Below are 14,011 nucleotides of genomic sequence, written 5' to 3' on the forward strand. Positions count from 1 at the left end.
CAAAGGCTGCCAGGGAAATCTAAAAGTCAGGAATCAAGAACATCACCGAGGAATGGGATTTCTTCTTTTTGATGCTTTGTATGATCAGGTTGAAATGTTTTTCAGGCACTGCAGAATATTTTGATGCAATTCATTTGCGGCACGAGCTCAATCATTGTTCACGTGGAATGCAAAGTTATGTCTAATCGCTGTAAATTGATCTCAGATGACTGTATATCCCTTTATGCCTCATAATCCACCTGCTTCTGTCTTCTGTCATCCACGGAAGATTCCCATGAAGCCCTCTTTTGACGGTATTCCTAAACCGTTCCTCAAATTCAATGTCATCTGCACAAATTCATTATGTCGCTTTCATAGGTTTTTAGTTAACTGCTAGAGTAACAAAAACTGCTTCCTGACCTTATTGTAAATCTCTAGTTTAATCAAATTTAAACTACATAGACTATATCATAACAAATGTGTTTTGTTCTTCCATCTTTGATTCATTCTGTCAGGATCCTCAGTAAATGCAGTATTATTAAGGGTTGCACATTTCTCTACTGTGGTTTTACACTCTTTGCAATAATAAATCATCTAAGTATTTGGCAGCTCACTTTCTATTTACCATATCTCTGCATTTGAGTTTGGAGTTTATTCCTCTAGTAGGACTGGTCAGATTCATGGCTGAGCCAGAATGCATTTGTGTGTCTGGTGTATGTACAGGTGTGTACACCTACTTTGACCTCTCCGTCAGCGCCTGCAGTAAACAGCCTGGTCTGTGTACCGTCAAGGGCCATTGTGGAGATCTCACTGTTGCCGTGGCAACGGTCAAACTGTTTGACCTTTTGGCCTGTGTCAGCCAGCCAGCAGATCACAGAGGAGGCCGAGTCGCTGCTTACAACCTGCAGATATACAAGAGGAGAGATTAATTTAATGTTAGGAGTTAATCTTTTCATTTTTTACTGTCTTTTTTATTTCTTCTGAATCATGGGGTCATTATGGGTTTTTTTTTTGTCTTTTTTTTGTTGTTGTTCTTTGGGTTGCACTTCAAATACTTGAAAAGCCTTGTATAAATAAAGTTCAATGCTCAAGTCTTTGGGCATTACCTGAAAACTACTGTTCAAACTACTACATGTTTTACGGATCCAAATACGTTACATACCTGCATTTTACCATGCAAACCTTAACACGTTTTCATTTTGCATTACGTTGAACTGTAACAAATGTGATAATGCACGACTCCGAATGTTAGAAATGTCTTGTAAGGAGGAGGGAGGGGATAAAAAAGTGGCATTATACCACAGACTGTCATGCAAGAGAACCAAGTTCAAATTGTTTCCGATCCAATAATGTCCAACAGCTTTTTACTTTTCCACTTCGCTGTCTGTGGGATTGGTTAAGGTTAGGCATACGAAACATACTATAATTGTGACACTACTATGTTTAAGACATATAGACAAACATACTTATTATGCATTTCCTTTTTAGATTAAACTGTGAGAGACATTCCTCAGCTGCAAATTAGCAGTTCTTTAATGCGCAACATATGCACACCCCCTCTAATGCACAACATGGGTCAAAAATTACCCACATTCATTTCCAAGGTAATTTCATGCTGGCTGAGTTTCTCTTTGTTCTATCTTTTGAAATCAATTTAATTTATGATTGAATATTCCAAGTATTCTTTAAATATCTTGTTTTTGATCACCACTGATCATTATTTTCATTTTTACTTTCATACTTTATAAGCAAAAGTAGTTTTTATATTACTACATCGAATTTACACACATGGGTCAAAAATGACCCATTCATCTAAGGGTGAAATAAAATAAAGTAACTTAATACTATTTAACTCTTTTCAAGTAGTTACTTTAGTAGTGAGTGGGGCCAAACAATTATTTAGTATTTGCAACATGTTTGTAATTTTTTCACACGCACATACTGTCAGGTTTTTGGGGTGGCAAAGCAGGTGGACCCAAATGCAGACACTGCAGGCTGAGGGAGTTTGAACAAAGCATCTGTAATATAACCAAAAAGGGTTGTAGGCAAGATCCAAAAACAGAAAATGGAAGAACAAGGCAAATAGGGAAAACATGACTATGACTTTGACTATGACGACTACAATACAAATACAACTACCAGACAAAGACCAGAACGGCAAGACTTACTTTGGAAGACTAATGACGCAACAACAAAATAAATAACTTAAATACAAAGGAGAAGAAGAACAGGTGAAGAGAGGGAGGGGAAGCTCAGGTGAGGGGAGTGAGCAGAACATGGATTGGTGGGGAAAACACTAGCAGGCAGGCCTGAACAAACAATACAACAAGACAGAGGTGTGAGCAATCAAAAACGAGCAGGAAAAAGACAAAGACAATGAGTGAATTTGGAACAGAACACAAGAGGACAACCACTACAAAAATAAAACAGGAACTAAATAACAGAACCAAGACAGGAAATAACATAACCATGATAACAGATAACACATAACACATAACCCTACCCTAACCCTAACTAAAATAGAATATGTCAACAGCTAGCTAATGATAATTATTTGTAACTTTCTGACAATGTACTCACTCTCAAGGTAACCTAAACCTAATCATCATATAATGTAATGTAATGTTATCTTTCACTACTGTCATCAAGAAATCTCTAAAGTAATATTAGTATAATTGAAAAACAAAACTTAGTGTACTTAGATGTCTGATGGGAGCTGTGCTGAGCTGTGAAATGGTAAATGCATGCGGGTCCTGTCTGACCCATGTGTGTAAACTAGATGTAGAAATACCAAAGCTGTGCTTCTTCATAAAGTAAGAGAGGAAGATAAAAATAAAGATTTGTGCTGAACAAAAACAGGATATTTACTGCATACTTGGAATAGAAAATGATTAATGATTAATTTATTTCAGAGATATATCATAGAAACCCTCAGCCATACATGAAGTAACATAGAAAATGAATGCGGGTCATTTTTGACCCATGTTGCGCATTGGAGGGGTATTGATACAAAAAGGGTTTTTATTCAAAAAGTAAGAAAGGAAAAAATAAAAAAAAAGGATGCATGATGATTAAAAACAAGTTAATTGAGGAATACCTGGAATATTGAATGATAAAGTTAATTTATTGCAAAGCTATGGAAAATTTAAACTCAGCCGGGTCACTTTTGACCCATGTTGCGCATCAAAGGGTTAATGGCGTGGTCTGCTATACACAGGAAACCTTTATTAAGAACAAAACCTCCAAAATAGCTATTGGCATTGTGTTGAGACGGTTTCACTTCTTGCTTTTACTGTTTTAAAGAATTTTTAAAACATACATTATGTGCTAACCATCAGAATCGGTATCATTTCACATGCATACCTGTCTGAACAGACTGTTATACAGCACACAGGTAACGGGATGTTCGTGGCTGCTGGTCCTCTTCTCCTCCTTCATGGTCTCGAGCAAAAAAAGCTGGCTGTTGAATGAAAGCAGCAGGTGTTGATGCTCCTCTTGGAGGAACAGGAGTGTACGTGTGTCCTCCTGCGTCTTTGGGAAGACACCAGCCAGACGGTGAATGCACACCTGATTGGACACATCCCACAGGCAGAGCACCTAGAGAGATGATACAGAAAAAGGCTTTTGCATGTTTGTAAGAGTAGATACGTGTATGAAGATCCACAAGCAGTCAACCCTTAAAGGTACGATTAAAGAGCAACTTGTACCACAAATTTTGCCAAGTCAATATTTTAATCATCAAACAAGCGCAATAATTGCATGAAGAGTTGCCTCTCCAGCTGCATCTCTGCTAGATGTTGGTGGCACTTAGTCACAAGGACCTCGCCATATTGCTTTACAGCACTAACCCAGACGACTGCTGCTGTTTCAGGAACTCTTCCAGAGATAACTGAGATAAAGCCTTGAGAGTTTCTTGTTTTGGCAGATGGTGTTTAAGCAGATGGCAGATGGAACATAAATCACCTCTAAAATATTCATTCTCTTCAGATAGCGAAGGAGAAGGAAAGCATGCTACAACATAGAGTGAAGTGGCAGCAAAGGCAACGACATCCTCTTCGCATTAGAAAGAAGATGGATTTTAAAATAAAATGCTGTCTTCCCTCCAAGAAACATCTGCTCTTTCAACGGCAGCACGGTGAAACGGGGTTACAAGTGATCCGCACTATAACCCCCCAATTTAAGTTGATAAAAGGAAGGAATAAAAATTAATATCACAATTACATGGCTCTTAATCTTTACATTATCTGTTCCAGCAGAGTGATGGATAAGACATGCTCTTACCTTGTCTTTGGAATAGCTGAGCAGTTGCTGCTTGGTCTGCATGAAGTGAACAGCAGTGACGGGGCTCGAGTGCCCAGTGAGCGCAAACACCAGTCCAGAGGTCACAAATGGGTTCCACAACAAGACCTGATGGTCCACACCCGCTGTGGCTGCAACCAATAAGGATGTCAAATTAACCGCAACTAATTACAAGAAACCATATTGTTTTTCGGTCCCCTCGACAACCAATTCAGAGTTCAATGAGGCATTTGGCATTTTTGAATGAGCGTTTGTCCGTTTAACTGGATTGATTGAGAACAGCGTGCAAATACAAACTAAATTAAACAATATCGCCAAAAGCAGAGCAGCAAATAAGTAAAAATTACTTCTTTTTTTTTAAAGAAAAAAACATTCAAAAATACAGAAATATATTTGAGAAAATCTAATAGAAAAAGGTATCTAGGGTCTTCGTAACCCTCACGCTCTTGCACATTATGAAGCATTGCCATCTACCAAATACACCGAAAACTGAATTACTCTAGATATGAATACATAATAAATGTAGGGTAGAAATACAATGCTAGTTTTAACATTGTTTATAATAACAAAGTAATGACCACTATACTGTACTCTAATAATGATACAGTCCAACATTTTTGTTTTCATGTTAAATCAATCCCTTAACAACCTAAACGTAGCCAATCAAACATTTCATAGATTTAGATTCCTACATTTTTTTTAAAATTTTTATTCCATGTGGCTTCAGCCTATCCCTGCTGCCATCGGGCAAGAGCTACACCCTCGACAGGTATCCTGTCCATCACAGGGTCACACAGAGACAAACAACCATGTACACTAGCAATCACTCGTAGGATAGATTTAGAGTCACCAATTGCCCTAACGTGAATGTTTTTGGATGGTGGGAGGAAGCCGGAGAACTTGGAGAGAACCCACCCTCAACACAGAAAGGTCCCAGCTGGGATTCAAACCAGGAGCCTTCATCCTTTTCAGGCAACAGTGCTAACCACTACATCCCAGTGCAGCCCTCAAGGTAAACCCAAAAACATTTTTATACAGCTGTTTTTAAACCATGCACTTTGGCACATCACACTTGTTGCATAATACATGTAGTTCACGTTCATTTTTCCACTCTGTCACGTGAGCTCCTGACTGTAACTGACTTAAAACAACCAGCTGAGGGTGAACAATATTCATTCTCACATCATATGTATTACCTAACATGTGGGAGTGTACGCATAAAAATTTGCCCCCACCTATTAGGTTGAGTTCACAGTGGTAATCCACATCCCACACGCCCTTCATTGTAGCATAAGTAGTGACTCGCAGACTCCTGCTTTGCTTTTCTATCCAGCCAATCGCCAAGCTGCTCTGTGGTCTGGTGCTGCACGACACAAAGGCCTCAAGAGAGCCCAGGTAATACACTGCAGAAGAAAGGAGAGAGTCACACTGTGAATGAAAAACGAGGTGCGGTGTAATGCATCTAGAAAAGCACGAATAGGAGGACAAACCTGAAGGACGAAGTCAATTTGAAACATGATGCAAAGAGTACAGCACATGAATTACATGACATCTAACCTTTATGTTGGTGGTTCTCCTTTTTTACTTGATATTGATCGCATTTTACTGTAATGTGCTAATGTTAATATGTAATTTCCCCATTGATATAACTCTATTCAGACCCTTGGTGTCTAATTCTCTTCTTGAGAATTATCCTAAAAGCTTGGCACATCTTTCCTTGAAGAGATTTGGAAGCAGGAACACTCAAAATGAATCTGAATGGATGTCGGATGAGTGCCTTCATTCCTCCTCAAATCTGTGCCATGGCACAATTTTGTGTCATTTGCTCTGTGCAAATTCTGTCAACATATGTCTTAGATTTCTCTCTGACATACACCATCAACTGTGAGACTCTTTATAGACACGTGCTTGACTTTTTGAGATTGTTCAACAAATTCAGGAAGGCAGAGATAGATGACCTGAATTTGACGGTTGTCACAACAACAGGGCTGATTATATAGGATTTCTCTCTCTTTTTTAAGAAAATAAGAAATGAAAAAATGAAAAAAGAGTAAGTCGAATCAATTTCAAGATGAGTCTGAAGATGTGGAGAAGTTGAAAGAGTCTTAAAACTTTCCATCTGCACTGTGTTGAAGAGCAACAGGCTTTTTATTTGCGAGCTCATTTTAAGAAATGAAATAAGAAAACAGACATGAATAAAGAGCGTTGGCCCCTAAACAGCTCGTCTCCGTGGCGCAGCGAAGCCGCAAAAAAAGTGGCTGGCAAAAGGGCTAAATCAGTTTTTAACTAATTCGATGCAATCCATCACTGCCACATGTTTTTGGTGATGACAGACTGTTCATTCTATTTGCCCTCTTCAAGTTAGACATCTCTCCCTGCTCAGGCAAAAAATAAAAAGAGGACGGATATCCAGTCTGAAAAAATGGCTTTTGTAAATGTGCGATGACCGCAGCCCTGCTGTAGGGTAAACCAGCCAATTCGCAGGCACTCAGCACAGCATAGAATTAGGCCGGCTTGATTTGCTCACTGGCATTACAGAAAATGTAATAGATCTTGCATCACCATCTATCTCAATTAACATGCTGATTGAGAAGAGCTAAATTGGATGCCACGTGTCTCCATTAGAGGCTGCTTAGCTTTCAAAGATTGCACAAATAAGGGCTCTGTGCGAGATGGCAAGTGACAGTCTCAGGTCAAAGATCGGCCGCATAGCTAGCTCAAATAATTATGTGTGATTACGCTTCATATATCTCATCTTTTCTCCTCTCTGTGAATCAAAAGATCAGGGGATTTTCAGACGGAGTCAGTGATGAGACTTTCTTTCACTGACTCACACAAAAAAATCAAACCGTCTCTAACGCAGCGACACAGATATATGTCCTCTCGGCCTTCTTTAGCCGGTGTTACAGCCAGTCTCGCGTTTTTAGTGGCGAGTTTAGAGTTAACATAAAAGCAGGAAGATTCCCTGCATTTCTACATCAAAGCAAATCTCAGGCTCTGCAACGGACTGCTGCACATTTTGAGAGAACGTATGTGACCTGAACTCTCACTTCAGTTTTCTCTTTCATGTCTTTGGTCACAACAAGATGAAGATATGGTAATGTTGGTCCCGCATACACCCAAACATTCTACACCTCTCACTCCTTGAGGCCCTGTGTCCATACCAATTTCCTCTTAATTTCCTCTCATTTTTCCAACGTGTTCCACCGCCCTCTTCACTTCCTCCTCCTGTCTCTGGTGGCCCGTGAGCCCCAAGGTTTGAAGGTCTGGATAACCAGGCATGTCTAATGGTACACAACCCACTCATTCTGCGGGATAGGAAACTTCAAAAGACCAGCACCAGCACCCCAGAGGTATGCAAACTCACATATACACTCACACTGGCGTCCTCTTTTTCTTTTCTAAAACTCCAGAAACACCACACAAAGAGATACACTTGCTGTAAGATTTCATTCAGCCAAAGGCTTTATTTTGCTATTGTCTTCTCTGTCTCTCTGTCTTGTCGTCCCCTCTGTTTCCCTATTTGTTGTGATTATTTACAGAGCTTTATTCTTGTTTTTGTTTTTACCAAGATCCTCCTTTTCGGCCAAGCCAGCCTCAAAGTGCCTTTGCTGAATCATTATACGGCCCAATCATTCTTTAGACTCCATCTGAATGATGCAATCGACATAAACTAAGCATCCTCTTTGTTACCCACACTGAGTGAAGACCTCATGCTTGTGACGTCGCACCAGCAGTAAAAAATCTGGCCATGAAGAGGGTGACTCAGGACCCACCTAAGCATTTTTGCACGCTGTTGCGTAAGCATGCCTGGGGCTTTCTTCCCAGGTGTCAAGGTGAAAGTGTGTGGGAGAGCGTTCAGCAAGCCCTGACACCCAGAGCGTGTTTCTATTTTCCCCATCTCAACCACTGCTTTTGCATTTTTCGCTTTCATTCTGTTCCGATAATTAAATCCATTTTGACCTGAGGCTGCAGGTGAATGCAGTTACACACAGGAATGACAAACAGCTGCAACCATTAGCCAACATGAAACTCCGGTGATTTCAGACCACAGCAGCAAGAGCTATTTGGCGGTTCAGCTTTTGCTTGTCCTAATGGAGCACATCCATAAATTAAACCTGGCTCCTTCATTTGCATTGGGTACGTAAACAGAGATGTTTGCACTGAGACGAGACAGCAAAGAATGACTTACTGCAACTAAAACATGCATTAGAAAATTAAGTAACCACGAAAGAGACCATGAAACAGAGGATTGTAGCAGTGTTTTTTTTGTCGGTGTGTATTCATTTCCTACCTTTTCTGACCCAGGCAGGAGCATGTGCTTGGTGTGTGAGGACGTAACAGGAGCAATGTTTTCCTTTGACCAACTCATCCCACAGGATGATGTCTTGTGTGTCAGAGTCTGACCTCCGACTGAGTCTGTCAAACAGTGAGATCTGCGCTGAAGTAAAAAGTATAGCACTGACCTGGGAAAACACACACACAACACAATTATTGAGCATCGGACCAATGAACACAGTCATATCCGCAGGAAAATGATGGCTCCTGACGGGGTGTGCTACCTCACACCCCTCTTTTTCTACCTGTGTATTACCTGCCCTCCAACGTCTCCAATGGTGAGGACAGCTTGGTCAGGGTGAGAGGGATCCATCCAGTAGTCCAGACACCAAGGAACAAAGCTCAAACCCTAGAGAATATAACGAGTAAACAAGAAGACATGAATACTGACACTTCTCACGTTACAATGTATGTTCTCTGGATACTTCATGTCCAGACTGTAACAGTAAAAACTAGCACAGTGATAGAAACACTGGAACAAACAGACTCCCCAAAAAAATATTCTCGAAGAACTTATTGAACTTTTTCAGAGGAGAATTATAGCTACTTGGTTGTTACCTGAAGTTTAAACTCGCAGCTGAAGTCCTGTTCGGACAGTGTGTCATAAAAACCGACCTCTTTACATGTGAAAGCCACAGCTATCTGAGAACAAGAAACAATTTCTTCAAGGAAACAATGAAACATTTACATTCTAATAATATGATTCATTATTAAAACTAAAACAGGGCAATTAAAAGAGGTAATTCAAAGTAATGATTAATAAATGATGGTCTTACTACAAACGAACATTTCTTCCTTTTAATTTATGCAAAAGCTTCATCTCTGCAATTAAAAGGACCCAATGATCAATAATTAATTGATTGAGTGAAATAATCGTCTGCCTCTTTGAATTACAATATTTGCTCCAACAACTGTGACTACTTATTAATTCAAACGCATTTCTATGAATATGGATAACAGGAACCAGTCACAGGAGCTACAATGTGTCTTCACAACCACGCGCTGCAGCAACAGCAAAAACTGATCGTTTTTTTTTTTTTAAATATGGTCAGATAACCTTTTGCACGTTGTGCAAAACCACCAAGTCTGTGACCCAGAGGTCTTTGGGTGTGACGGTGCTGTTTTGCAGACGATGTGTGTGCAGAACGGACAAGTCCTCTCCGTCCCGCAGCACCACTGTTCCTCCCTTGCTCACCGTCAGATACTGGCCTGACCTCTGCAGGTACAACACCTGGGGAGACCAGAGGATATCACAACACTGGGGACAGATAAACGGATTAGCCAGACAATCAGAAAGACACAGGTCTTACCTTCACGGCAGCTTCAATAAAGCTATGCAACTTTGTCCATCAAAGTGCGAAGTTAATTAGTTAAGTTGGGGCTTTTAAAAAACAACTTGAAACATTTATTATATCATTATATACTTCCTCTACTTGCTTGTTACTCTATAACAATAAAACCACACTTCAATAAGTCCATTAAACATGAGCTCCTCCCTAAATCTGCCTCTTATTGGGCATGAGTGAATAAAATTGAGCGAGCCACATTCTGTGCTGCAGCCAATAAAACAATGGAGAATTAATGAATTGTAGGATTTTATTGGCTTAGTTGCTAGATTAAAACTGAGATCTGGAATGCAAAAGGCTGGAGTTGACTGCATCTGAACAGAAAATGTAATGAAATAAAGGTTTATTATTACTTTCGAACAGAAGCAAGAGTGTAGATGCTGCGTCAGAGTTATTACTGCACACTGTTTTTCCACCGCAGTCGACTGAAGGCTTTGAACAATCTCTGGATTTTTTTTTTGCATTTGTCTGAAATTACCAATATTCTAATAGCTTATTAAAAACACAACAGGTAAGCCACTGATGCAATGATTTAAGCTATTTCTTTCAGACTCGATTCACCAAATGAAGCACATCATTTTAAAATCTCTTCCAGTTGACGCGACAGAAATTGCCATTCAGTTTTAAATGAGTCTGCTTTCCCACTGACATCCCACTGAAGCTGAATCACTGTTTGGAGAAATGGACAGCCTTAAAGACGTGAGCAACTTTGAGAGAGACGACATCATTACAGCCACCAAACTGAGTCAGGGCATCGTTGAAACAGCAAGTTACTGCATCTGGGGGGCATCTCACAATGATCGAAGGAGGGACATACAAATTTCAGACTTTTACTGTAAATTTATGCTTTGAGGTTACAGCATAATCGATGTAAACAATAACACTGTCATTCTCAAGTATCATCTGTTAGAAAAGAGTGACCAGTTTACAACCCAAGCTCACACAGAGAAAGAATTTACATTAATTTGGTTTTGCATTTCACTCAATGAAAAACAAACATTTTTTTCTCCTTTAACTCCTATTCGGTCTTCACTGAGACCCGAAGGAAACATCTCGTCCTTGTACTGCCAAACAATCTGATGACAAGCTTGTTGCTTGGTGTTAGGTTTTTTTTTTCTTTTTAATTAAAAACAGCTACTGTCTGATGCAGACACTGAACCAAATTAGTTAAGTTGCAGCATGCGGAACTAAAAGAATTTGCTGAAACACACTACAACATTCTGTCATACTGAGGCTGTACTGTCATGAGCAGCTCTGCCACTAGAAGCAAGCCCTTTCATCTTAGCAAAACATTTACTATCGTGGAATAAAAATCAATTTGTGCAGCTATATGTACATTTTTTTTTTATATTCAATGTCTATATCTGTAGTAACAGTCACGTATAGATTTTTTTATACTACTTTTGCTATAAGTGACATTATTTTGCCTGCTTCTTTAAGGGGTCAAACCATACCAGCCATGTGGAAAACAACTGACACAACATTCTGACACATAATCAGAATTGAAAGATTAAAGTGGTGAGCCTTCGCTTTATCCACAACAGTAGGCACTTTACACCAGCTCCTTCATTTGCATATTAATTGATAGATGTTAAGGCAGTCCAGAAGCATTTATCTCAAAAGAGGTGTGTCATTTTGATGAGCAGGATCCTAATACCTTTAAACGTTTCCCTGCACAATGTTTAGTAATGTGGATTTCCCTCCAGTCAGCAGAGTTTTGCATTCTGAAGTAAGTGAATGTGAGAACGTTTTGATGTATAGATGCTTAAAATGGGCAACATGTTCCGACCACCAAGACCAGAAAGTTCAGTGACCTTTTTACCTTTTGAACAGGATCTCGATGCGGACAGGTCAGGGTGCGCGGTGACTTCCAGCGAGGCCCACTAATGGCTCTGCTGTGCTTAACTTTATCAGACAGCTCGAGCAACAGAAAGGAGCACAGCCCTGGCCAATCAATACGTCCGTCGTCCTTCAAGCCATCGGCCCCTAGAAGGAGGCCGCGGTGCTCCTGAGTGACAACCACGCCATCAAACAGCAGGCCATATTCCTCCTTGGACCCAAGGCCAACTGATGTCCAAGCAAGATCAATGAATTCACCTCTGGACAAGGAGCGAGATGCACCAGAGGAATCCTGCACACAAGATGAACACGATCACAGTGTTGCAAAGTGATGCAAGATTTTTCTCTTGTTTCCACAGCATTTCTAATGAGACCTGTGGTGTGGTTCTGCATCATACTGACGTGCTGTGAAATGTATATTTCAACCCCTCTATGTAAGTGTTTCACATCTAAATTAAACGTGCCCTAATGAGGCTTTTAATAAACTGACTAAAAATCAGACTTACAAGGAAAAGGCTCTGTAATCTTCTATAGTCCTTGGTGTTCATCCTGCTTTCAAGCTGTGCCACCTCCATCCTTGTTCCCATGGTTACAGCTCAGACCTGTCAATCAATCACCAACATACAGTACAAGGTCACAGACGTAAAGTCTGTGAAGGGTTTGTGCAGAAGTCTCAGTCAAATAATACATTGGCCTGCATTTCAAGGTGTAACATTAAAAAAAAGGGATCCCTCAGCTTGAGTAATCCCTTGGTAACCCTCAAAATCTATTTCACAGCAGGCTGTCGTGTCATAATGGTCATAAAGCTGGATCCCAGCAGCAGACTTCTTTTTTTTTCTTTTTTTAGGCTCTTTTCGCTCAATACAAACAGGCCTGTGTTGAACAGCGTGCAAAGGTCTTTCATTTCCCCCCAACTCGATGGCTTTTGAAGGTGGGTGAATAGTTCTCCAAATCATGTCTCAGAAATGGTTTGAGCAAGCAGCAGGTTGCCAAGGCATGTCGTGTCTCTGTTACGTCAGCTTGTGTCAAAGAGGAAGAAATCAGATACACCATACGCGTAATAACAGTGCAAGGGAAAGGTGGGATTTGTTCAATTGGCCTCTGCTACGAGTAAAAGCATTTCTGAAGTCTACGAGAGAGATGTAAAAACGATTGTTTCATTTAAGTATTTTGTAAAACATTTCAAAGGGCAATAAAGGGACAACAAACACTATCAGTTTCATATTTAGCTTGGAACAAACGTTCATGAGACAAATTCATTGGATCTGGCCCAAACTGCGCTGCAATTCAAATGACAGGGTGTGTAATGAAAGGGAGACAAAAAAATAACAATCAATGCTTTGCTGCAGCTATTGTTTTTTTATGAATGTGATTAACTGCAGAGTGATCCTGAAATGATACTTTTATTTTCATCTCCGACAACAACAACTCGACTGCAACAGATACATTCCTGCAACTGTAATAAATGAAGAGATTCGTTTGTGTTTTGTTTGTGAGTGCGATAACTTTTAATCAACCACATTCTGGCTTGTTTTGTAGCGAGCTGCTGGCATCCGTCTGGATGTGACTGCACGAGCAATTCTGTTCAGCAGCGGCACTTTGAGCTGATGCTTCACCCCTACTGTTGTTTGAATTAAACCCATCTGACCCATCTTGTTCTAATATCACAGAGAGACCTTCTTTAAATCATAGAAATATATTTCTTAGCCAATAAGACCAACTTACCGAGCTTGTCTTTCTTGTTTCTGGGTGGCCACTTCAGGGGTACTTAGTCCTATCCAAACTGGGGTTGCTTTGTTGATTTACAAGACAAGTAAACTGCCCAAAAAAACATCCCAGTTCAAGACTTTAAATGCGAAAAAAAACTGGTTCTTCGGCTCACAGGTGAATGTACACACACACACACACACACACACACACATAAATACATAATTCAATCAAGGCAGTTTTTAATCATGAATTTTAAACAGTAGAGATGAACACAAGCTCCCACTTAATAACAAATCCAAACTCACCATGATGGCCAGTTTAATCTTTTCAGTCCACAGTGAACTGTCCCAGAGTCCCCGTGCTCCATGGTGTTGAAACACACATATGTACCTTTTTTAACAACTCCTTAGTGTATGGTTGGCCTGCTTTGGACTTGTCGGTAGGAAATTCAGCTGATTCCAGCCCCTGCTTTGTGTCCATGCAGAGGTTTGTCCAAGCCA

The 14,011-nt window shown here is 40.2% G+C and overlaps 1 protein-coding gene across 1 annotated transcript in view; it reads right to left on the bottom strand.

Moving 5' to 3' along the window:
* LOC142388700 (cilia- and flagella-associated protein 337-like) overlaps window positions 1–14,011 on the bottom strand; it is a 29,587-nt gene extending 15,576 nt beyond the window's left edge. The window contains exons 1-12 of the mRNA XM_075474246.1: window positions 13,817–14,011; window positions 13,527–13,619; window positions 12,308–12,403; window positions 11,785–12,093; window positions 9,674–9,847; window positions 9,175–9,258; window positions 8,873–8,965; window positions 8,573–8,744; window positions 5,514–5,681; window positions 4,261–4,409; window positions 3,343–3,576; window positions 717–881 (exon numbers count right to left, since the gene is read on the bottom strand). Coding sequence (XP_075330361.1) covers window positions 717–881; window positions 3,343–3,576; window positions 4,261–4,409; window positions 5,514–5,681; window positions 8,573–8,744; window positions 8,873–8,965; window positions 9,175–9,258; window positions 9,674–9,847; window positions 11,785–12,093; window positions 12,308–12,388 — 1,629 coding nt within the window. The 5' untranslated portion in view covers window positions 12,389–12,403; window positions 13,527–13,619; window positions 13,817–14,011. The remainder of the gene's footprint in view (window positions 1–716; window positions 882–3,342; window positions 3,577–4,260; window positions 4,410–5,513; window positions 5,682–8,572; window positions 8,745–8,872; window positions 8,966–9,174; window positions 9,259–9,673; window positions 9,848–11,784; window positions 12,094–12,307; window positions 12,404–13,526; window positions 13,620–13,816) is intronic.

Source organism: Odontesthes bonariensis, chromosome 9 (genome assembly GCF_027942865.1).
Source record: "Odontesthes bonariensis isolate fOdoBon6 chromosome 9, fOdoBon6.hap1, whole genome shotgun sequence".
In the NCBI taxonomy this organism is placed as follows: domain Eukaryota; kingdom Metazoa; phylum Chordata; class Actinopteri; order Atheriniformes; family Atherinopsidae; genus Odontesthes; species Odontesthes bonariensis.